At 40.6% G+C, this 25405-nt stretch overlaps 1 protein-coding gene across 13 annotated transcripts in view; it reads left to right on the forward strand.

Annotated features, from left to right (window-relative positions):
• Positions 1-25405, forward strand: part of MBNL2 (muscleblind like splicing regulator 2) — a 131200-nt gene that overhangs the window by 36017 nt on the left and 69778 nt on the right. For 12 of the 13 annotated variants that reach the window (XM_080375005.1, XM_080375015.1, XM_080375014.1 and 9 more), the window contains one exon: positions 19577-20408. The exons of the other annotated variant lie outside the window; for it this stretch is intronic. In XM_080375005.1, coding sequence (XP_080231131.1) covers positions 20235-20408 — 174 coding nt within the window. In that variant the 5' untranslated portion in view covers positions 19577-20234. The remainder of the gene's footprint in view (positions 1-19576; positions 20409-25405) is intronic. 13 annotated transcript variants of the gene reach the window in all.

The following is a 25405-nucleotide window of genomic DNA, read 5'->3' on the forward strand; positions in this document are numbered from 1 at the left end:
AAGAGAGTCAACCTGGTTATCTGTGAAGTTTATAGCTGATACATTTGCAGATTTAGGTGAATTAGGCAGGCTGATCTAAATAATTCCCTATTGGAGGCTTTAACTAAAGACAAGACTGCCTGTCTTAGACTTGTGGGAGCCATACGATAAGATTACAATATTTTACCCCATTATAAAAGCATGGGTGTTTTTGACTGCACCGTGATTTCTTGTGCTCTTGAACACAAGCTGGGAGAGTTTTTTGTGTTGTAGTTTAGCTGAGCGTTTCCCCTGCCCTTTCCAGGTCTTTGTCTCGGCAGCAAAACAGAACCTGTACATGAAAACAAGGGAAACAAGGTTAATAATACGTGCTGCAATTATCTGATCTTCATACATTTTTAATGAGAGAACACACAGCTAGCAGAATAATTTAATGAGCAGGCTGGCTTTTAGAGTAATGATTTCACTGTGCTGAGGCACATCAACTTTCTTGCAGAGGAGGAGCCTCCGGAAGGAATGGAGATGATTTATGTTAAATGCTGGAGAGAAGGAAAAGGAAGAAGTCTGTAAAATTCTGGAATAATAGAGTACGCATTTCTTATTATTTCTTAGATTGGAAGCAAACTTTACAGTCATATTGTGGGAGGGGTCTGAGAACATTGACTCATTCTGTGATGCCCTGAAGCCTCTTGAACTTTCTTAGACTGCCATATGCATTGGTGGTGCTCGGCACCTTTCAGGATCTCACCCAGCTGGCAGCCTGAATCAACATGCTGTCTTCAGTTGCGTTATGGCAGCATCATTTATATGTACAGTATATAATAAAGTTTTTTCTTTTTTTTTTTAAAGATTAACAGTTGGTGTAACAGCAAGCAGATGTTACCTTCTTACCTTTCCTGTAATAGCCATGAACATTGCATATAGATACTTGTATTCAAATAGGATGTTGGTAGAAGAATGAAGTCTATGAACTGAGAAAGACTAAAGATCAATTTCTTAAAAAAGAAATTGGGTAGAAGAACCTTTTACTGGCTCGAAAAGCTTTCCATGGTGTAATTCTGGGGAAAGTTTCAAGATTCTTTTTATCCTAGGAACAAATTACACTAGTTTTAAAAGTATTGCATTTGAAAGGCCCTGTTAGACCAACTGTCCATCGCCCCACTTTTCCATAGGCTTAAATCTCCCGATGTTGCCTCCTGGCTTGTCACACCTGACTGCTCAGATGGGGTTGATTCAGCTTCCCCGGTCCCTGACTAAATACTTGCTGAAGACCTGCAGCTAGGTGGTTGACACATCTCCAGCTGATGAACGAGTTATTTTTAAACCCAGTGTCTTAGGATTTCAAACTCTGCTAACAAGTGAAACACATGTCAGAGTATAGTGCATTATTATTAAAAATCCATGGGGTATGGATATGTATGGTTTTCTATCACTGTTGATGTGTAAGTGTTTGTGTGCAGAGTGTGAGGCAAAAATTGATAATTAGAAGCAAGTCAAATAATCTTTTTCAAGATAGAAAATGTGAGCTGATTTTTTAAGTTTTGCGATTAAAACCATTTTCATGCACAGCTTTCAGAAAAAATCAGTCTCATGTTTTGAGACTGCTTCTTACTTTAAGATAGATAATTTAAGTGGCTGTCTCTCATACCTTTGAGATTGCAGTGGATAGAATTATCCTCCTTATGCCTGACCACTAAAGTGAAAATTTGCATTCATCACTCACAGTTTGTACCAAACAATTGACAATCAAGTGACAAAAGGATTTTTTAAAAAAAAATATTTCCTACTCAAGGTGTATACTACTACTTCTATATGGATAGGTAAGTAGGCTTTGGTCTTGGGAGGGTAGAGGTGGTAGTAAATATTCAGTATTTACATTTGTTATTTAAATATTTGTAATTAAAGTATTTTGGACCAGATTCTGGTACCTCTCTTCATTCAGTAGTATCTTTAGCTTAATTGCTCAGTGGTTTTCATCAGAACTGTTAGTGCAATAACATCATAACTGTGTGCAGTCTGTCTGTTTTCAAGGAATGATTACTCGGTTTAGAATTAGTTTCTCCTTTTTCCTAAGGTAAGATTTTCTAATGAGTTATAGGTCATGAAGTATAGTGTTTGACTATGTAGTGTTCATAAAGTCAAATCCAGTTCTTAATTTGTAAGTATACATTTTATAGAAATCTTAATTGTGTGCTACAAATATTTTTATTTTTCTGAGCAAGAAAAATAGCTCTTAATGTTATGTGAGATTTCAAGCACTCAGATTGGTAACTCATCTCTGCTGTGAATGTTCTCTTAATCACAAGTATGTCAGGAATAATCTGTACTGTGTTTATTTGTAAAAAGCTCTGCAAAATGTTCAGGTTTTATAGTATTGAGAGATGAGAAAAAAGACAGTGTTCAAATGAAATTCCTCATTAATGATTTCACATACGATTTTAATTTCCTAAATCATTAGATACATTGCAAAGATTTGAATTTCACATAATAGGTATTAGTGATACTTTTTCTAAGTTACTAAGACTAAGTTTTCTAATTTACTAGAAATTTCTGGCTTTGAAGATATTAAATTTTTTTTTCACAGGAGAAACGCTTTTTTTTTTTTTTAAAGCCCAATGATTTTTTCCCCCTTTTGTGAGTATGGCTGTTACAGATTTGTAGCAAAAAAAGAATAAAATCACTTGCTTTAGAATTTGTTAGTATATTTTTTTAAAAAAACCTGATTTCCAGTCTTTGTGAAGGCAATTGGATATGTTTAATACAATGTGTTATGGTTAACTAGTGTGAACCAGTGCTGTGTAACTGGTCTCTATAAACAGGCTGAAATTACAGCCTGAGGAAAATAAAACTCATTTCAAGAGGGTATCAGTGCTGAAAAGTGGTTCAAATAATAGTAGTATTAAGTGCTTGACTAATTAATCTTCTTATACTTTATTAGCAAATAGTTGGTTATTGATATATGGAGTCCAAACCCTTTTAAAAACAAACTTTTTAGCTTTATTTGGGGTAGAGGGTTTGTGAGGAGAAAGAAATTGTGCGGTCCCTTCCTAGAATCTGCCAAATTCTTAGTCTCCCTATTTTTTTTTTTATTCTTTTTTGATAAGGCTGTTAAAACACCAATCTCTCCCTCTGCTAATGTTGGCAATGTAAAGTTCTTGCTTTGGGGCTGTGAAAATTGAAGAGCGTAACCAACAGGAGGTTAAATGCAAAATCCTTACAACTAACACAAAGAAATACTGATTTTGTGGAAGACTCTTTGTGCTGTTGATGATCACTAAAGCTGTTGGGAACTGCCAGTGTGCAGTTTGCGGCTTTTGCAGAAGACCTGTGGGATTCCTGGGGTTATAAGTGTGGCAAAGGACCTGGTGGGATTGTGATACCTTCAACTTTATAAATTAGAAGAGTTTAGCTGTGAGCAAAAGGGATGAATACACAGGTTCACACTTGCTGGTGCCCCCCCCCCCTTTTTTTATACTTGGATGTGTGTCCACAAATGTGTACACATATATATAATATATACGCACCAATAAAAATGGATTTTCATTTTTTGTAATTTTTGCAATACAAAACCAATAGATAATAAAGACAGTAGGAGGGATTTTGTGGTACAGTTGTTACATAAAGAAATGGAATATGAAATAGGAATGGATGGTTTGTATTGGAGTCTATTAACTGTTTCTGTTTTAGATCAATAATTTTTTATCAGTTTCTGAGTAAATGGTAAATGGCGTTTCAAGAAGGTCTGGGTGTCTGTACGTCGTTGAACTTGTAGGTAGAGACAGGGTCGGTCTTGGAGGTTCATGTGCTGTAAAATCTTGTCTCCTGCAGAGAGTACACCACCTCTGACAACAGGAAGAATTAGAGAATAGAAATAAGGAAAAATACAGAAATGTTTTCCCTCTGTAGTTTTATGGAAGGAAGCTAGAACTCAGTTAAAATGTTTTTTTTTTTCTTTCCTTTTTGTGAATTCTGAAGGCAATTTTTCAGTATGCTTTTTGTGTCTGATCACTTTTAAGAGCTAGGCCTAGCAAATAATTTTTAGTATTTTTTTTAACCCTGTAGTGTTCTCTTCTATCCAGGCTGAATACTTTGTTTTCATGGTTTCTGAGGATTTTTTGGTTGGTTCACACCTCCCATCCCCATGTTCTGTTATGTATGCTTCGGGTATACTAGATGGCTCAGCCCCCTGCCCCCCAGTTTCCCGAATTTGACATGGATTTTGCACATAGGTACTATGTATGGGCAGTGCTCTGAACTTAGTCTAAAACTAACCTTAAATTGCAAAGTGGCAAGACTTCTGTTTATTTCCAAGCACTCGGAAGGACTGTTTTCAGTGCTGGGTTTCAGCGTGTGGGGTTCATGCACCTCGGTGGGGGACGCCTGAGAGCGGGGTGGGGGAAGCGGCTGCCTTATGGGATATCGAAGCCTAGTTTTATTCCACCCCCCCCCCACCCCTTTTTTTTTTTCGTCGCTACTCCTCCTCGCTTTTCAGCTGGTCTGCGGAGCGGTTTTCTGCAGCTCTATACGTATCGCAAGCCTAGAGGTGCGTGGTTAGTCAGCACACGCCTCTGGCAGCGCCTGCGGTGGGGCGGCCAGGCCCGTGCCTCTGCACCCGGCTGCGGAACGATTCAGGACTGGAGCACCGCCTCGCTTTTATTTATTTAAAAGGCTGCGATAACACGTACGGGATTTCCCCGATGGCTGCGTTCACCCAGCCGCAGCCTCGGTGCCGGGGGGAGCCCCGACGCTGGCTTCGCCGCCGCCGTCTGCGGGCGCTGGGGCGCGGGTACCTCCCGCGCCGGGCGAGGGGCGGCCGGTTGCAGTGCGGCGGCGCCGGGCCTCTCTCCTGGAGCTCCAGCGCTTGCGTTTAAAAACTTTTTTTTGCTTCATGTGTGGTTTTTTTTTGTTTTGGTTCCTTTTTTTTTTTTTTTTTTCTGACCATTCCTGCACGTGTTGTAGGTCCCCTCTGCTAACGCTGGGGCACGCTTTGGGGCTGGATCGCTTTATTGCCATAATTTTAAGGGCAGGGGGAGGGAAGCCCAAAACGCCTAAGATTTTCTTTGCCGCTCTGGAGAAGGCATGAAAGGCTTTGAAAGTGGCTGCACTGATGAGTTTATAAAGACAGTGCTTACCACCCCGCCGCCCCCCACCCACCCCCTTTTAAAAATTTTTTTTTAAAGACCTTGTTTAATGCCACGTCATTGTGCAGTGAGGCCATTTTCAAAGGTTTTGGCATCCACAGAGGCAGCTCTGTGAAGTGGAAGCACCAGTGGGGGACAAGCCGGCAGCTTAAAATCCTTGGTGTGAAAGGGCCTCGGTGGTAAGAAGCCACAACATCCATCTCAAGGTGAGAAGCTGGAGAGCAGTATTTGGAACTAAATCCATCTCCTGGACCTGGACCTTATCCCTGGCGGGAGCTGGAAGTGGTTGGGTACTCTGTGGGATGTGAGATATCTAGTCTCTCTCCCCTCTCTGGTTTCCCACTTTGTCCCCCCCTCTTTGCCCGGTCTCTTGAGGAGCAGGGCGCAGCCACTGAAGGGCAAGGGAGTGAGGCCTGAGGAAAAACTGTTCTATTGAGGGGTTTTTTGCCTTCCAAAGTTGGTAAACTACATCTCTGGAGAGCCGAGGAGGTGGCACAGTCTATCGCGTGATCTGCGGGTCCTTGCGGGCATGCGTCTGTCTAGTTAGGTCGGTGGCTTTGTGGTGGCCCCAGGACATAAAGCTGTCCCTTCATGTTCTGAATCATCCTTTGGAAGTGCCTGTCTGCCCTTTGGCACAAGGATGATGGAGATTGTGGTCCTTGGTCACCAAGGACACATTGAAGTGCTGGAAGATAGGCGGAATGAGACCGCCATCTCTGAAATCTGTTTGCTTGAAACAGGAGATGGAAGTGTTGAGTTTCTCATGGGAGGGCTTGAGGATCAGCATGTCCCTATGGATCCATAGCCAGCCCTGTCTGCAGGGCTAGGCTGCTTGTAAGGAGCTGCCGTGCCAGGGCGGAGAAGGCAGAAGGGTAAGCTGAGGACAGCAGTACATGCCTTGGCTGGCGCGTGACTCTAGCTGTTAGTCACCAAGGGTGAAAGGCTTTCTGGAGAGGACTTTACCGCTTGACCATTGAGTTTTGTAGCCATCGGTGATTCTGATGACTATTTAAATAACCTGATTTTTAAGTTGAAAAGTTATTTTTAACTTGTTATATTTCTGACCTTCAGTACATCACCTGCCATTTAACTTCACGCTCTAGCTGTTTGCCGTATGCAAAGGTAGCTGTCTTTTATATGGCCTCCTGACTGGAAATTTTGAGTGCCCCCTGCCTCCCAGTCAAAATTTAGTGGTCCTCATCAGTCTGCATGAATGCAGTATTTTTTCTGTTGCCAGAAGCCTTGACATTGCCTCTTTGTATATGTAAGCTTTTCTGTAGTGCTGGTGTGCTGTGGCTGTTCTCCCCCTGTTCTCTAGCTCTGTGGTAATCTCTTTGAGACAGGGTGTGTGTCTGAACTTCATCTATCACTCAAGAGTAACATGCTCCATGACTGTATGTAGTAGTATACTTCTTTTCTGCTTTCCTTCGATATTACCAAATGTTCTGTTTGCCTTATACTCCATCAACTGCTGTTTTGCTGAAGTTTTCATCAAATTGCCCGTGATGTCCACAGGATCTTTCCTTTGTAGAAGTGTCTTGTTTGAACTTAGTGTTTTGTGTGTGCTGTTTGTTACTTTTCATTTTCCCCCTCATCTGCGTTATTTTGCCTATCTTTATGTTAAACTGTTTTGTGATTTTATCATCCAGTGTACTTATTATCATGAGATCCTTTCACAGTTCTTCACGGTTGGCTTCAGGTATGACTTCGCAAAAATTTTAACGGCAAATTATCTTTTATACTTACGTTGCAAAGGAGAGGACAAGTCTGTTTGTAAACTTCATTATGAAAATTACAGTAGGTTATTAGAAGTAAAAGCATGATATTTAACTGTGTGAATTTGTTGAGTTTGGGGCTGTTGTAGAATTTGTTGACCCTGAACTTTGCTCCGACTTCAGTCTGCAAATGCTCAGCACTTTTAGCTAGCCTTTTACAGTAAATTTCTTTTAACATCTGTAAGACTCATGTCATCACGAGAACTAGGTCCCACAAAAATCATCAGGTTACAAAGGTGAGGTGATTCATTTGCTTTCATTTTGCTTAATTTTGAGCTGTTAGGATTGTATTTTCTAGCTCTTTTCTATAGTTGTCAGAATTGTACTTTTTAATAAAAACTGACAGTTCCTTGTAAACATACTTGTAGGTAATGAGGCTTTATGAAATGCACTTGGTGTTTTCAGGCTTCCAGTGAAATGGGTGAGACATAGCTGTGCTGCAGTAGGGTTGTGCAATGGGCTTCTTAAACTTGAGGATTCTTGTCACAGGAAGCAATTTGGGTGTGTTTTTTTTCTTAAAGAGAAATGAAATTTCTAAGTACTAATGAAAGACTTGGTAGTAATGGTCTGCTTTGGTAAAGATAACCACTCATATCTCAACCCTCTTGGCCCCCCAGACACTGAAATGACAGCATATATTTCACTTAGGGGAAAGGTAAATGTGATGGTTTGCATCTTTAGAGTGCTTCACTGGAAGGTAAGCACAATTGCTATGAGACAGGACTTTAGAAACAGCAAGCAAGTTTCTACTTTTCTGATTTTAAAATACTAGACTTTTTTCTTTGTGTGGTTGTATTGACTCTAAGTGCTGCAGTTAAGAACTTTATATTGTGTTGTGCCTTGTGGATCAGCAGGACTGTTCTTTAAATTTTTTTCCTGGCAGAACTTGTCTGGCAAATGCTTGGCAATAGTGAGGCCAGAAAAACACCTGGGACCTTAAATTGTAGATTTCCATTCAACTTTACAGAACCGTAATAATTAAACTTAAACACACCCACACCCAACCCTCTTAATATGTAAACAGTGAACTTTTTCTGTAAGAAATCCTAAAAGCATAAAAGCAGGATACCGCTGTATCTTCTTAGTTTCTCCTTTTTCTGTCTTTTCAGAGTATAATAGTACATTTTTTGGTAGTGGACAGGCAGTTCTGTTCAGTTGCTATAAAATGATGCCATGGTTACTACTGTTTCAGATGATGGACAGAAGGATAAACGTGGAGAAGGTCCTTTCAAATAGGTTTTCAGGATTTCTAGGCTATGCATTGTAATGAAGTGGGTATCTCTGTGAAAGCCAAATATTGGTAATGTATACTTTGCAGCCCATAAAGTTGAAGAGAATTACTGGAGGGCATAATTTTCACTGAGAAAGAGTTGGTTAATTTTGGTTCGTTTGGTTTTTTCTTTTCTGTTCTGGTTTGATTTTGTGTCTCATCTGCTTTGTCCTGGAAATGCTGTATGAAATGGAAGGAAGTCCTATCAAGTGTCAGGGGCTGGTGTGTGTACATAGGCTGGAGGTTAGAAGATACAAAATCTCTTATTTACAAACTAAGCAAATATTGCAGTAAAATGAGGCACATTCAAATCAGAAATTTAAACTTTTTTTTTTTAAATAGAAATTTATAATTATAACAGCACCAGTCCGCTTTTTATATTTATACATATACAGTTTTTATCTTTCAGTATTGTTTTTGATGTTACTTGACTGAATCCAAAATATTTTTTTTACGCCATTATTGACTTTGTAACACTGAAAATTTGGCATTATCTTTCAAAAATAGTGCTGTCTATCAAGGTGAGATTTATGCAGGGTTAAAGGAAGTTTTTGAATTTCAATTAATACAGAAGTTGTGCAAGGTAATACAAATTGTACAGTGCAAAACAAAATGTGGCTTTGAATGCCCATTTGGGACTCAGCTTGAAGTACAACAAATGAATTAAACCTTTGAAAAGGACAAAACTGTCGAGACTTATTTTAACCAGTCTAAATTTTCCACTGCAACGTGAGCAGAAAAGTCTCTCTTGCCAAAAGCCAGTTGTTGTACTTGGTGTCACAAGTGTATCCATTGCTTTGGAAGCGCTGGTGGACACTGGGCTGGGCTTAGTAGTACTGCCATCCCCAGCAGGAGGGAGAAATCTCTGCAGTTACACGTAAGCAGAGATAGTAGAAAAAGGCCTGGAAAAGTGCTCTGTCAAAACATTTCTGGGAAATGTATTCAGTTTTCACTGCAAAAATATTGCAATTCATTGTGTCAAAGGATGAAAGAACTCTTTTTCAATTTTCCTATTGAAACACAATTTGCAGTGTATTCCTAAAGAACTGTGTGCTTATCCATATGAAAATAAAGTGTCAAGGTGGAATTGTTTCAGTACTGCTAAAATACTTCTACCCCCCAACCCCCCATATATTCACCAGTCAGAGGAGGCATTGAGATGCTGAAATTCGGGAAGGTTTTCAACAAGACCTAGTGAGAGTCAGAAAGACTTACTTTTTTCCTATTGCTCTCTTTCCATATTAAATAGCTGAGTTAAAATAGAGAGGGTTTGTCGCTTAAATAATTGAGAATTTTTTTTGATTTAAGGCAGGGATGTGGCTGGGTCTGGGACTGAGGAGTACTGGACTAATGCCGTCTAACCATCCAGTATTGCTGCCTGAATCCGTTCCCTTTTCAACTTTTAAGCTAACAGAAATGAAAAAGGAAGTCTCTGTACATTAAAGTTGCTTTTACAAGAACTGGCAAGTTTGGTTTTTCTCCTTCCAGAAATCTGTATGTAGTTTATGTCCCTTTTTACTGTTGCAGACAACTGAACTATGCACATGGCAGAAGAATGAGTATGAACTCATCTGATGTCCTTACTGTAGGCTAATAAACTTTCCGAATTTGTTCCTGTGTATCCTCTCTGTGCGTTGTTTTAAATACTTTGTCTTCTGTTACTTATTAAAAAAAAAAGTAGTTTATTTTCTAAAATGAAACTGGGTTAAAAAATAACTTTCTTCAAGTGGCAATGGGTGGTGAGCTTTTTGGACTGAGGATGATGTCTTACACAGATTAAACCAAGAGATTGATATGTCCCATTTTTATTGGGTCATTGCTTCTTAATCGGTATGCAAGCAAAAAGGAAGGTCAGTAGCAGTACTGCACACCAAACCCAAAATTCATCAACCTAGAGATCAAAAAAACCCCGTTAGCTCTGGTAGCCAGTATCTGCAGACAGTTACTCTGTCGTCCTTCCAGTTGTAACTCCATTATTTGCCTCAGTATTAAATAGAAGTTTTCAAGATTTCCAGGAAAACATAATTTCCCAGGAACTTGCAAGTACTCAGAGAAAAACTCTTTCTTGTTTCTTTGCCACCAGTGGCAAAAACAATTTTAGAGGAAAATCACTCTGTTTCTGAACTTGATACCTATTTCACAACAGAATAGTGGTTCACTAAATGCATATTTGTTTTGTTCCAGGGCAAATAAATTTCCGTTAGTGTTGTCAAACACAGCTCAGCCTCTGAAGTTTAAAATGTTAGTTGTTGGTGCGGTAGGTTTGGCTTAGTTGTTTGGGTTTTTTGTTTTGGGTTGGTTTTTTTTTTTGATTGTGGGTGTTTGGTTTTGGGTTTTTTTTTTGACAAATAAATGGTGTGAATTTTGGAAAAAGTCTTTTACTGTCATCTTCACACAGAGCTTGATTAGGTGCTTGCTTTATTCACCTTGGATGACTGAAGATGATCAGTCAGGAAGCAATCTCTCTGTTCAAAACACAAAGGCAACCTACCTTCAGAAGAGACCAATAACCTGTTGAATACTACTTTTTTTTTTTCCTCCAGGGCTATGCCAGAACCCCCCCCCAACAATATTACCAGGTTTTCCTTGACTGGGAAATGTCTTTGAAAAATAGCTTTTAGTGGAAGAGTTCAGCTTCTGTTGTATAAAACATTTGTTGTCTGAATGTTAGCATAAAAACATTATTTTAAAAAAATAAAATTAAATTGCCTTTGAAGGTACTTGACAACAACGTGCTGTTCCATAGGTGACTTTAAAGTTAGGTTGCTGTTCCATCTTTTTAACCGCTGTAAGATATAAAGTATTCTGACACAGACACTTAATCTGGCTTTGCAGTACGTCCCATGAGGTACATAGGAAATAAAGCACTTGCATATGTTCTGCTTCATGAGGATTTCTTTAGTTTTGGAAGTAAGTAAAACTGTTGTTGCATGTTATGTGTGTGCTACTGATGGAGAGAGAAAGGGGAATTGAATCCTTGTGATAAAATGGACACTGATGAAGGCTTGGTTGGGCAACCCTATGCGAAAACACTATTGAGGCTTTTTCTTAGCCCTTTTGGAAGCACTTTCCTATTGTAATGAATTGCTGTTTCCAAAATGTGTTTGAGATGATTGTGAAATGCTTGGGGTCTGGCGGAACATGATTGGAGTGCGTTGCTTGGGCTCCTTCAGGCACACTCTCAGGTCGTCCCTCCGCTGCTGAATCACTAAGAAAGCATTGCTTCTGGGAAGGCTTCTAGGTGATGCAGCTTGGCGTGCAGAAGAAGCGATCTTGCTGCTCCTCTTCTGGTAGGTTGTAAAAGTGGTTTTCTCCAAGCTCCACTTTTGCTGGAAGGAAAAGGTATATTCTCTCTTCTAGTTTAACCTGTTCAGGGGTAATAAAAAGACAGTAATGATGCAGATTATTGAAGGCATTCCATAATCAGTCATCTTAACTCCCAAGCTTCGTTTGCTGTTTTCAGATTTTTCTGTCTCCAGAGTCCTGGAGTGTTTCCTTCCATATCCATGCTCCCCTCCTGAGAGTCTGGGCTTTTGTCCACAGTTGTGAAAACCAGTCAGCCTCCCTCTCTGTATCCTGCTTCCATGCACATGATGAAGGACACTTCTGACAGAGCAGTGTTCAAAAGGGACTGGGCAAATCCATGGAAGAAAAATCCAGTGAGACCTATTAAATACAAAGACATCAATTACAGGTTGCTGGGACAAGATTCTTGGAAATCATCACGCTCTGCCTGCCCTGGTTTTGTGTTCTTCTGTAGATGTCTGGTACTAACCGTGATTGGAGAGCAGATATTGGCAAGATGTGCTTTTTGGCTGACCTGCTGAAGTCATCCTTGTGTACTTTGGTATCCTGTTGTCAAGTAAAATGCAAATGGAGAAAACAAGCACAAAATTGTAGCTACGTTATCTCAGAACAGCGATGCTGCTTGGATTTTGTGCGGGGCATCTGTTCAGCAGAATGGGTTTAGCACTTAGGAGGCGGTCAGAGTTAATAGCATTAGGTAGTGCTGTTGCTGTCCTCACCTTGGGAGCTTTGTTTGGATGTGCCATGCAACTTCCCAGAGCTGTGTAATTTGTTGGACTATATTATTAATAACACTGTTGGCAGTCTTAAACATACTTTCAGGTTGTGAGTTTAACATATCTTAATTTATGTGGAGTCCTTGGTGTATTCGGACCTATCCTTGTCTTTAAGTGTGGAGGGATGCTCATTGTCACATAAATACCTTGGTAAGAGTTCTGCCTTTTCAGCTTAGTGTGAAACCAGAGTAGTGAAAATAGGAAATTGACAACAACCTGAGCTCTTTTTAAATTGTGCTTCTGTGTAACAGCATGTTATCGGTCCTTTGGCAGGTGAGAACAGTCATTTGATCATGGTTCTCTCGGTGCCAGTCTATAAAAATTTCATAGTACATAGGCACACTTTTCTATAAATATTTTTACAGTCCTAAAAAGAAATGAACACAATGCATGTCTGCAGCTGGGTGTGAGTAGGAGCTCCTAACCCACTAGGGTACCCTTCCCTGTGGTATTGGGTTTGATTAATAGCTATTATGTTGTGCACTCTGCCAAAAGCAAAACATTTGTGTCCACAAGAGGCCGAGTGATAACGTCATTGCTGCCGAGGATGATTAACTCTGCTCACAGAGGCACAGAAACAGAAATTGCTTTCACCCTCTTGTCAAGGTGGGAGCAGAATTTTGTGTATAATGTTCACAGAGGATAAAATCAGGCTTCTTTGGACTTAAAAACAAGACGTGTTGAAGTTACAGACTGTGAGAGAAGGTACAGACCAAGAGAGGAGGTTAAGTGGAGTGGGATGAGTATCATTGTTAAAAAAAGAAAAAAATTTGCTAGAAGAAAAACTGTTTTCTGCAGTTGCATTTTAACTGAAGCATAATGAGCATTGGTTTTATCAGCATGACTTTGAAGCACTTAGAAGTTAGAAAATACTCTTGTGGGCTCCAGTCATCTACAGACTTAAAGTTCAGCAGAAATATTTCATGGTCCATTAGTAAAGTAGTACAGTGGATCACTGAAAAGGTCCCAGGCTGTGTCTGTTTTGCAGTCAGTGGTGCTCCTTCCTCCTCACCTGCTTCCCTGGGGACAAAGGACATTAGCGTTATTATACTGTAAAGCCAGCTTCAAAGTGAACCGGCAGGTTTTAATATGAAGCTAATTGCCATACTGTAAATAGTGTGGGACACACTAAAAAGCCTGAACCCGGCACATTAATGATCTTGACAAGGAGAATATGGCTCATTTAGCAAAACTGATATTTGGAGGTCATGCTCAGTTTAAATAAAACAGACTGGTGTTTTCTAACCTGTCCCTGGACTTCTCTTGGCTTAACTAAAATAGTTGGGATCAACTCAGGGTAATGTGTTCTGAATTACAGTTGACAACTGTTCATCTCTGGTTGTATAATGCAAAGAGAGATGTTGCAATAGTTATCTCCAACTCAAGCAAATAATGGCTCTTTTGTAAGTCAGAACACTTTTGACTTCATCTGAGTTCAGGTTGAATTAATACAGGAACTGGGGTTAGAATTTTAGTGTCTTTGGCTTCTGGCCACCTGGTCAAAGTAGTGGGCTGCTTTTCTGGTAGGGCGGTTCTGGCTTCTTCCTCATTTGAGCAATGCTGGTTTGCTCAATGCCAAATAGAAGCTGCTTAACATCTTATAGTGGAAAAAAAAAAAAACCAACAAAAACCCCCTTAAAATGATTAAAGAAATGTTTATGAGTTTCATTTGAAATCTGTAGAAGAAAATGTATGCTTTGTGTTCTACTATAATTGAATGTTTTTTCTAAAAAATGTTATAGTGGCAGAAAGGTTTTGCGTTCATATTTGCTGTCAAAGAATGGATGATGTTTCATGGAAATCTGTCTTATTTTCTCTTGTTTCTTGAATATAGGGAATGTTAATTTTGTAACTTCACAACAGTTTGGAAGAGAGCCTGAAGCCTGAGTCTGGTTTTAATGCTCTAATTTTACTGAACTGTGCAAAGACAGTACTAAACTTTACATTGTCCTGTCTTACTAGATATCTACTATTAGGTACGTAGCAAAAATTCAAGAGGAGAATGCGAAGCTAGCATAGTGCTCACTGATGATACCTGTGAGCTATCACATCATTTTCTGGTCCTGTTTCCTAATCTGGTGGGCTGATGGAGTAAGAAAGATCAATCCACCACGTGAACACTTCTTGCATGTTCTCTATTTAAGAGTGTAGTTTATTAAAATGTGATTAACAAACATGCTGACTGTCACATTATTTGTAAAATAACTTTTTTTTTAAATTAATCTTTGACATAAGATACTCTCTGTTTTGGTTAGTGGAGGATTTTGCACAGTGAGGCTTAAATTAGCATGCGATGACTTAAGAGTCATCCTTGCTTTCCAAGGACAGGGAGCATGTCCTGTGGCATAGAGCATTGTAATTACAGGAGCTTGCAACGAGGAGCCAGACAAGCCGCAGATGTGGTGTTGGGAAGGTATAGGGCTGCAGCCCATGCCATCATGCCTTGCCGTGCCCGCTCCGCTGTTTACTTCATCAGGTGTGGGGCATGGGCAGGTGGGCACGTCTCGGCTGAGTTGGCCAGCATGTGTGGTGCAGGGTGCTTTATGCTGCTGTGTTGGCTTTATTCTGCACCTGGGGAGGCAGATCATAACAGATCCGGCTTTAGTCTGGGATTATGCTGCAGCTTTGCTTTCCTCAGCACGGAGTCTGAGGGAGGGCAAGAGAAAACAGTGGGGCTGAGCCATGGAGATGGCAGGTAGCTGGAATTGAAAGCAATACTGGAGTATGCTTGTGGGGTCATGGCAGTCCTTTGGTGTTTGGAGGCCTTGAATGCTATTTAAATCAAGAAAAGTTAAGTTCTCAAGACATTTTCTTGGCATTAGACTATCTAGCAGGTCAAATTCTGGTAGGTGGGTTCTGAAAGGTGAATTTTATCCCCCCTCCCCGAGTTCAGGTATGTAACTGAATTGGGGCAGCAATCTCTTCTGACGGTCAACAGGTTGCTGCCCTGCTAGTGACCTAAAAGAGGAACACCCTGTTTCCACTGCAGAGTGAGTCTTTGTTTTGTGGGTTTTGTTTTTTTTTTTAGTTCCTTATTTTTAAAACAGATCGCTGTAAATGATCAAACTTGTAAAGCTAAGTATATTTATCACATCTTCTGGCTTGTTGGGAAGGAAGAGTTTGTATACTTAAAACTGTGCAGTCTCTCTTAGGTATGACTGAGGGTTTTCTAACCTCTTAATTCTTGAGTTTCTGGTGTATATATAGAGGAAACATATGAATCATGTTGATAAAATTTGACAGTAGGAATGACAAATTGAGCCCCAGTCTTGACACCTCTTACTGCAGATTATAATACTGAGTGCTTAAATCTCTAAAGAGCAGAGTGAAAAACCATTTTAATGCCTTTTGGGTTAACTTGGTGGTTCCACTAGAGATCTGTGTTGAGATCGTGTAGAGGACTCTGCTGCTTTACTGGAAGTCATCACCTGAGGAGTTGACTTTTCGAAGATGAGGTCTTTGCTCATTATTACACGCTATCTACTGAAGCATGAATACAACATGTCCAGGAAGTCTGAGCTTCTCCGTTAGACAGATACTACCTAATCCATTGCCACATAGTATCTCTGGTAAGTAGAACTACTGCACCAGAGCAGCCTGTATTTTGTATATAGCAAGAGCTCCTGTCTTCCAGCTGGTTTGCAACATGACAGGGCTCTGTGCTCCCTTGCAACTCCTAAAGATGCTGGCTGCCTGGTGTTCCTCAGAATGAGAACATTTTCTGAGGGCTCCTAGTGGCTGTGGTGCTTTGCCTTGTTTAGTAATTAAAAGGATTTTTGGTTTTTTACACCAGGAGGGTTTTTTTTGTTTGTTTATTTGCTTGGAAAATGAGAAATGATTTTGTGGTTTGGAATAGAAGAAAGATCTGGAGCCTAACACAGGCTCTGTCCTACTCTCAGGAGAGCACAGGATTGGCAAAAGCCTCCTACTCATCCATGCCTTGCTAGCTTTCCACAAAGGGGAACTGATGATTATCTGAAAAGAGGAGTCTAAAACTAGTTTTTACAAATATATGTCTATGAATTTATTTCACTTAGCATACAAAAACCTGCATTTGTAGATGTGTATTCTGGATCAATTCCATTGTCTGAGTGTGTGAGAGACTTAAAATGAACAGCAATAGTTGTAAAAAACCAAACAAAGTAAGTTCTTTTTACTTACTATATGTTGAATGCTTTCTTCAGCTTCAGTGAGAACATTTTGCATCACAATTGTCAACGTGTAAATTCTGGTAGTTTGTTTAGCTACAGGGGGGAGTGTAGGCTTGAGTTGGAGTCGTTAATGACAAGAACAACAAAATAACTAAACCAACCCAGCCCAAGCAAACCAAAAAGCAAACCTTCTGCGTGGATAAGGGACCCCACTGGTGCTGAGGGCTCTAGGCTGGTGAGATCCCGTGGGTTTTGGCGGGTCAGCTAACTTTGGCTGGTGTGTTGGAACACAAATAGAAGTTAGAAGCAGTGGAAAGAGCAGCAGAGTTCATGTTTACTGGAGGCCCTGGTGTTCTCCATACGGTCAGGGTGGGCTGTGATGTTAGTAATGGCTTGTGCCCTGGGAGGTGTTTTGTTGCGGATTATTATTACTGAATTTTCTTCTGTAAATCTGGAGTTTCTTTTCCCTGTTTTACTTCCTTCTGTTTACCCAAACTGCTAGATTTTCCCCTGTAGTCCCTTCTGGGTTTCTTCTAAAATTCCTTCTTGCCCTTCTCTCCTGCAGTGTTTGCATCTTCCCTCCATCATTCTTCCACACCCATCTTATTTTTTCCTCATTTTCCACAAAGCCTCTCCCTTCTTTTCTCTTCCACAACCAGCTGTTTCACTTTCCTACCTTCCACTCCCACTTTTTCCTTCTCTTGAGCTCTTCCCTCATGTCACAAATCCTACATTCCTTGGTTCCTCCCATAATTTTTTTCTCAATTTGTCTTTCCTCTCACTTCTTGTATTGTTTCCCTCTCACGTTCAGGCTTTCCACGTGGTACCTCTTCCTTCCCCGTCCGCGTGCAGGTGATGGGCAGAGGAGGGGTGGCAGCTGCCTAGGGTGTGGTTGTGAACACATAGGCCATGTCTGTGGTGGGATGTTTGCACCTGCCTCCTGATGAAGGCATGACCTCCTTCAGAAAGGTCTCAGCTCTGTCTCTCCTAGACCTCCATCGGTAGAAACTGTCGGAGCACCCAGTGCCTCTTGGGAGATCAGATAACGTTATTTTTTACAAGTTGCGTATTTTGGAGACTAGTTTTTCGTGCTTCCCTTTCTTTAGAAAATGTTCATGTAGTAAGAAGACAGGAAATAGGATGATGCTGTATCTCACTCTCTTCTACCCTCTGCCACCTACATGTTTTTTGGTATCAATTATTGATGCAATCTCTCAAATCTTGTATGTGACTCTGTTGTGCAGTTTTCTAAACCCATGGCTACTGCCATCTATATAGCGGTGCAGTTTGCTGCCGTGTGCAGTGTCTGGTTTTCTTTAGCCTTAACACCTACTATTTGAGAAATGACTTTGTCGATTGTGGTAGTATGCAGCCCGACAAGAGCATTACTCCTCATGACTTACAGCAGTGCGCGGTACAATGTTTACCCTTTTCCCCAAATTTCTGTCTCCCACATCTATTACTGAAAACTGTTAGTGATGTTTCTGAATTGGACTGGGTGGCTTTAGGGAGAATATTTCTTCTTTACATTGAGCCAGCTAAATCATCGGCCCAACAAGCTTATCGGTGCAACAAACTCTTGTGGAGAGTCTCTCCTTGTCTTCTCCCCTTCGCTTTCCTTGCCATCAGTTACGAGTATTTTCTCACCTCTCTGTACATTTTCAGCTTAACCTCACTCTTCATTGATGCTCTGGGACAGCATCAATGGAATATTTAATTTGAAGAATTTTTATTTGAGGAATATGTAATTCATGTACTGTACTATGCTGCAATAGTGTAGAATTACCTAAAAATGCACTGATTCTTTTGCGGGTCATTATTCTTGATGACCAAGTAAAGCTAGCTAAGTATCACGCAGACCCATCTTACTGCACGTTGCACTTGAAACTGAGTTTTTGAGCAGTTAGCGTTGCATTACCTTTTATTTACTCTAGCAGTAGCAAATTTTGGTATAGATATCAGTCATGTAGTAAAACCCTTTCTGGTAACATCACTGAGTAATAGGCCTTATTGTGAAGACCTGGAAGTCAGAACTAGGATCTATTCCCGAAACACTAATTCTTACTCAAATTACTAACAGTACTGACTTCAATGAAATTGGAAGAATCCAAGCACATAATGGTAATTATTCTGGCATGGGAAAGCTGACTGTTTTTAGAGCTATTTTTATTGATGTGTTTTTAAACCTCACTTATTCCAGTCCTTCCCCCTTCCCTTACTCTTGAACAAAAATAATCCATCAAATATTTCTGGCTGGTATCTGCAAAGTGAAAGTCATGTTCCTTTGAAGTGGAATAGAAGGAAATATCATGTCTGTGGTTTTGCTGTCTGTGTATAAAATACAGTCATTTATTAAAAATATTTATAATATCTGACGTTTTGATTTTTAGATCTGTTTATCTATAAAATATCCTAGGTATTTTATAGTCCCCAAATAGCTTAAGTTCCATATTTATGTCTTAGATTTTGATGCTGAAACATGTATTTGTAAAGGTACATGAAAGCTAATTTAACCAAAGGAAAATTTAGATAAAGACTTTTTCATATTAGAAAGAACTCATTAGAGGATGATGACTTTAGTGGTGAGCCCTTTCATGAAGCCTTTATGGAGCAACCTTTAGCTTAACAGGGAAACTGAGTGTTTCCTGGATATGTAAGAGGGTTTTTTCCCCTGTAATTTTGCGATGACTTTTGTGTTTTGTGGGGTGTTGCTTTTTTTCCCTTGAGAAACAGAGGGAGAGACAAATAATCTAAATAGAATACTACCATTCTCCCTTCTAAGGAAGAACTAATAACAAGTAATAATATGTAGTAACACATTCTAAAGGGCCAAATGATAAATTAATGGAAATGGGTTCTTGTATATTGTTTTGGAGACTAAGCACATTAGGCTGAAATGTTTCACAATCAACACGCCTAATTACTGTGTCTGCCACATTCATCTATTTAAGTCATTCCCAACTTTTGGATTGTTGCCTAGATTACAGTAATACGTGTTTCAACTGGTTATTCCCTTGTCACATGTAACTTCATGAAGGAGGCTGATTTTGTTTGGAAAAAAGAAATACAAGTGAGCATTGGCAGTAAGTTTATAATATTTGATGAAAAGGGATGATCGGTTTTGTAATGTTGATTTGAATGAGTTGCACGTGAACTGATACCGTATTTGTTTTGTCAGGTCAGTGACTTAAAAAGTGCCTTTGTCAAGTCACTTTTATGAGCGAGGACTGCTACACCTGTATTCTCAAAACCCTGTCTTTGCCAGCCAGACATTGCCTTCACCTTACACCTGGCAGAAGATACCTCAGCTGTCTCCATTTGCCAATTAGTTGATGGAAAACTGAAAGCAGGAAGAGAGGAAGAATAATTATTATATTTCCTGGGACATGAACAAATGACTGCATTGCTTTTCTCGTGTAATCAATACCAGCAAGCAACTACTGTTCTATCAAGGAGTGCCATTGCATTGAAGGACCTTGGCTTAAAACTGGTGCATCTGTGACACAATCAACAAGCCCACGTGTTTTACAGCCAGAAATGCAACTGAGCATGTTTTTTCCCAGCCAAAAGTCTACAAGCGGGACTTAATGATTGATGAGTGACTGCTTGCTGATAAACTTTCTCTGTTTATTCTGCTTTGTGTGCATTGGACATCATTAATGGTCCCCCAGTTTTTTTAATTTTCTTCTCAATTGCAATTGAAATTATTTTTTCTGGGTTTTTTTTGTTGTTGTTATTTCAGTTTTCTTTTTTTCTCCCTTCATCATTAGTTTGGGAAATTTCTTCAGTATCATTCGCTTGACAGCAGTTTACACATTCAAAATCAGCTTTTCATCATGGCTTTGAATGTTGCTCCTGTAAGAGATACAAAATGGCTAACATTAGAAGTGTGCAGGCAATTTCAGAGGGGAACTTGTTCACGCTCTGATGAAGAATGCAAATTTGCACACCCACCTAAAAGTTGCCAGGTTGAAAATGGAAGAGTTATTGCCTGCTTTGATTCCTTAAAGGTAAGAAAAAAACATTGCACATGTAGTAAAAATGCTACTACGTTGTACTGAAAACAAAATGTGAAATGATGGGTTACAACTAAACCAGATAAATCAGAAAATCATTTAGTTGTCGTAAGTTGTATATTAATACAAATGTTGTTTGTCATAACTTCTATTTATAGAAGCTTTTAACTGGTTTCTTTCTAAGGATATTCTTTTCAAGTGTCAATATGTTGTTTACAGAAATTGCATATGACTGTGGGATACAGGATTACTTACAGCTGGTGGGACAATTGTGTTCTCCAGAGTACATTTTATGAATTATCGTTGTTTCATGGGAAATGAAAGTACATGGTGGCACAATACTAGGCCATTACCAGAGTTCTAATGAAACAAATCACACAGGTAGAATGCAGATTCTTTCATTTAAATCAAGAGAAATAAAAAAAGTCTATCCATTACTTCAGGTTTGATGCAGTGGGTTGTTTACCCTTGGTATTGGGGACTCTCAGATAAATTAATAGCATTGATGTTTACACATATGGGTAGTGCAGACAGCAGTGTTAAGTTTAGAACAGTGTGAAGGGGTTTCCTCCTTTGGAGGAGAGTTAGCAATTATGTTGTTAGGCCATCAACTTCTGACTTCCTAATGACACCAGGCATGGTTTAGAAAACTTTAAAAAGTTCTGTAAAAATACTTCGTGTACTGCATAAAAGAAGATGAATGACTGTGGGCTTTCGGAAGTACACAGTGTTTTCTGTGATGACATATGTGTGTTATGTCAACAGAAAATGCTTATTACATATAAATAATTAAAGAGCAAATTCGAGCATTTAAGATTTTACTTTGAAAGTTCTAGTTGTGGCTTTTTCTTTTGGGCATGGGAGATCATCTTAGCTTGCTTTTTAAATTAGCTCTGTAGATCAAAATTTCAGTTACTAACCGAGAACGCTCTTCCTGTGAAAACATCAGTATGAATGAGAAGAAAATTCAGTGTTATTTGAAAATGTCGATTTATTTTCATTAAAACTTTTTATTTTTCTGGTGCAGTGCAAGATACTGTGCTAGGCAACTTTCTTCTGGGTTTTCTCATTTCTTCTCTCCTTTTGAAGATTCAGAAGAAAGTAATTCAGGGGAAGTGTTTGTGAGGGGGTTACATTCTGTGTACCCTGCGAGCCAGAACACCACCTTTGGAGTCATGGCAGTATGTCATTGAGTAATATTAATGACCTTAATCCACGGATTACTGCATGGTAAACTGTAACAGCTTCTTTGTAGATGTTCTTGTGTATGGTTGCCTGCTAATGGGATAATACTTTTGTTTTTAAACAGGCAGGCTAGCATCTGCAATAAATGGGCATTAATAATTTTTTATGAATAATAAGAAATTTGCTAGAAGTTTTTTCTTAAAAACAGTTTTTAAGTCTTGTAAAGGCTCAGGGCTGTGGCTGGGAGGCTGGAGGTTGGCAGCAGGGCTCAGTCACCCATGGGCTGGCAGGGTGTGGTGGGTTTGCAGTGCAAAAAGTGCTGCTGCCGCTACATCATCCTGGACAGCAGAGATGCGCCTGTCCTTGCTGCCTGAGGACAGCATCACTCTCCCTGGCAAGGGTGCTCACAGCGGAGGTGCCAGCTATTCAAGCTGGAGGCTTTTGTGCAGGGATGGTTATTGCCCATGAACCGAAACTGGAGTGACAGCCTAAGCTAATAATACATGAAGAGAAGTCCTGAGGGATCACTGTGGATAACTTTCTGACAAACCAGCACCATTGCTCAGTGGAGAGAAGTCGAAAACCATGTGAAAAACTTAGTCATTGCAAGTAGGCATGTTTTTCCTAGTGCAGGGGGGCATCTGCTCCGAGGGGCCGGTTCCCTCCAGCCTGCCTCTGGTGGCCGAAGTGGTGCTGCTCCATCGTGCTGCCTGTCATCACGCTCTTCCCAGCTGGCAGAAGGGAGTATGTACTTCAGTCGTGTTTTCTGGTTGAGTCTATCGGGTTAAATTGCTGGTAAAGATGATATTACACCAAGCAGTCAGATTGTGGCCTGAAGCAGCAGAAGTAAGGTACAGGTTTCTTCTCACCGACCCTGCTGCAGGCAGAGGGAGATCCAGTAACGGGACAATGTCTTTAACTGCAACTCTTCACAGCTTAGCATGAATTGGAGCTCTGTGTGTTTTGTGTGCTGCCTGCCCCTGCAGTGCATAAAAAAGACCTGTTAGGGATCATGGTGAGTGAGTGGCTCTTGGCTGTATCAGCTGGTATCCTCACAGCCATTATCTCTGTTATTCGGAAGAGTTTTTGTAAATTACCCTATGTACAGCAGGAATGTGCCTGGTTAGCTCAGTTTGCTTATTCTGCTGGTTGAGGGACTGACGTCATTAGTCACATAAATCTATTTGATGCATAGGAGTTGGGAATACTGGTATTTGTCATACTGTTTCAGAATAAGGCTTTGGCACTCAACAAGCAGGATAACTTTACATGTAAATAAACAGGAGTATAGAATTATAGATAAAATCAGAATTTAATTAAAAAAACCAAGAGCTGTTTTCCTTAATGAACACTAAAGAACCGCACTTTAATGCAGGTAATTATTTAGAGTTTATTTACATAATATCTAGAACTTTGGAGACAGTGCTCTAACTGTCTTGGTTTGGTGTACCTGCTGTAACAATAAATTATAGCGAGTATGTTGAGTCTCTGTGGATAAACATCTTGCTACCCAGAGAAGACAGAATTGTTTTTTACTCTCAGATGGAGGTATGTGTTACTTTTGGTGGTGCCTGGTAGTTACAGTTGCTCCTTAAAAAGTCAGTCAACCACAAGTTAGTGCTCTGAAAGGGCTCTCCTTTACACACTGATAGATCAAAAGACCCCCTGTTTTGGAAAGGGACATATGCTCTCCAGCATGCCGCTTTCTTTCCAGATTTCCAGGGTAGATGAGGGAAGGGAGCATGGTATCTGCCAGCTGGATGAGACTGCCAAAGCAGCAGTATGGAGCTATGGGAAAGAGTCCAGCAAAGGGCCACAAAGATTGTTGAAGGGTCTGGAGCATCTCTTATGAGGGGAGCCTGAGAGCTGGGACTGTTCAGCCTGGAGAAGAGAAGGCTCAGGGTGATTTTATCAATGCGCTTAAAAACCTGAAGGAGGGTTGCAAAGAGGACAGAGCCAGGCTCTGCTCAGTGGTGCCCAGTGACAGGACCAGTGGCAATGGGCCCAAACTGAAACATCCCTCTGAACATCAGGAAATGCTGTCATTGTGAGGGTGACTGAGCACTGGCACAGGTTGCCCAGGGAGGTTGTGGAGTCTCCATCCTTGGATATATTTAAAAGCTGTCTGGACATGGTCCTTGGGCAGTCAGCTTCTAGGTGGCCTTGCTTGAGCAGGGCATTGGACCAGATGACCTCCAGAGGTCCCTTCCAACCTCAGCCATCCTGTGATTATGTGACCAGAAGCATCTTCACACTGACTTGCCTGTAGCCTCAGGGTTGTTCTAAGCTAGGAAAAGCTGACATTGGGACTGAAGGTAATAATCCCAGCCAGGGACACCTGTCTCCGTGCTGTGCCATGTCCTCCATTGTGCTCCCACCAATGTCTTCATGATTGTCTGGTGCACCACGTTGGGAAGTTGTGGTTAAACCTAAGTTGTTGTTGCATTTGCTGCTGACAGAAAGGAAGAGGGGCCATGTGGCACCAGCAGAGCAGTGTGTGACTTATGTCAGTGATAGTGCTATGGCCCTAGGCTAGGCTTCTGGAGTTAACAGGATTGCATCAGAAACCAAATTTTGCTATATTAAAGAAGTGTATTTGTAGGTCTGTTGGTTCCAAGTAAAAGGTCAACAGAATTTAATGGACCTTGTTTGCTTTTAACTCAAAAGGGATTTTTGGCTCTGAATACCTGTCCTTGCAATACTTGACTTTAAGCCCAGCAAAAGTTGCAACAGCAACCCGTTGGACCAATTAGTTTTGAGGATCCAGAATGCTCACTGTTGTAGACTGTCTGAGCTCTGAATATCTTTTGAGATGTTCCAGCTAGACAGAAATAGTTGAAGACTAATGAGCCTGGTTCAAATTCAGGCCAGGAACTTGCTGATTTCAAGCCAGGTTCTGCCGCGTGGACTTCTGAGATGCGGCTCAGCATTTGTTTCTCACTCTTTAAAGGACAGAGCCCAGTCTGTTCTGAACAAAGCATTTCTGGGGTGTTTGGAGAGCACAGATAGGTCATTCCTGTGCACCCAATGGATGATAGATGCAGCAGTCAGCCAGATGAGTGCCTGTTAGCCCGTCATAACATCGCCTCCAGTGATGGGGCTCCTCTGGCAGAAGCTGCCCACTGTGACTCAGCCAGCTGGTGTGGCTGTGCAGGCAACTGTACCAGGCAGTGGCCTCAGCGAGGTTAATACAAGGATGAAAGTGTCTCTGAGCTAATCTGGTTGACTGTGCCTGAGATAAATGAAGGGGTACTTCCATGGCAAGGCCCAGAGCCCTGCCAGTGGGTGGGACAATGGAGGATGCTGAGGAAGCACTGCCATAGCCTTGTCTGCTGCCTAAAACCCTCTCAAAGCCTTTTTGGAGCCCTTAGGGGCACCCCTTTGGATGCTGCAGTATTTGTGCAGCAGGAAGGGTCTGTGAAAAGGGCTGTCTAGCTGGGAAGTCTGAATTTCAGGAGCTGTTCTGTTTGTATTTTTATACTTCTCGCTGGGTTTCAGTAGCTTAATTTAAAATTGAAGAACGTGGTTATATAACATGTAATATATCACATTTAGATCCCTCCAAGTTGGTAAGCAAACCTCTTCTCAAGGCTTTCTTGTCCAGCTACTAGTAAAGAACAAAATCCTTTCAAAGGATGCTAATATATAATATAGTGCGTGGTGACAAGACCACACAACAGTGTGGTGTATTTGAGCTGGAATTAAAAAATAAAACACCCAACAACATTAAAATGAATGGTGGTGTCTAGGAGGAGGAGGAAAAAGCTTGGCAGATAAATATGATCATGTGCATTTTGCTGGGAGTT

This window comes from Falco punctatus (genome assembly GCF_963210335.1).
Source record: "Falco punctatus genome assembly, chromosome: 2".
Classification (NCBI taxonomy): domain Eukaryota; kingdom Metazoa; phylum Chordata; class Aves; order Falconiformes; family Falconidae; genus Falco; species Falco punctatus.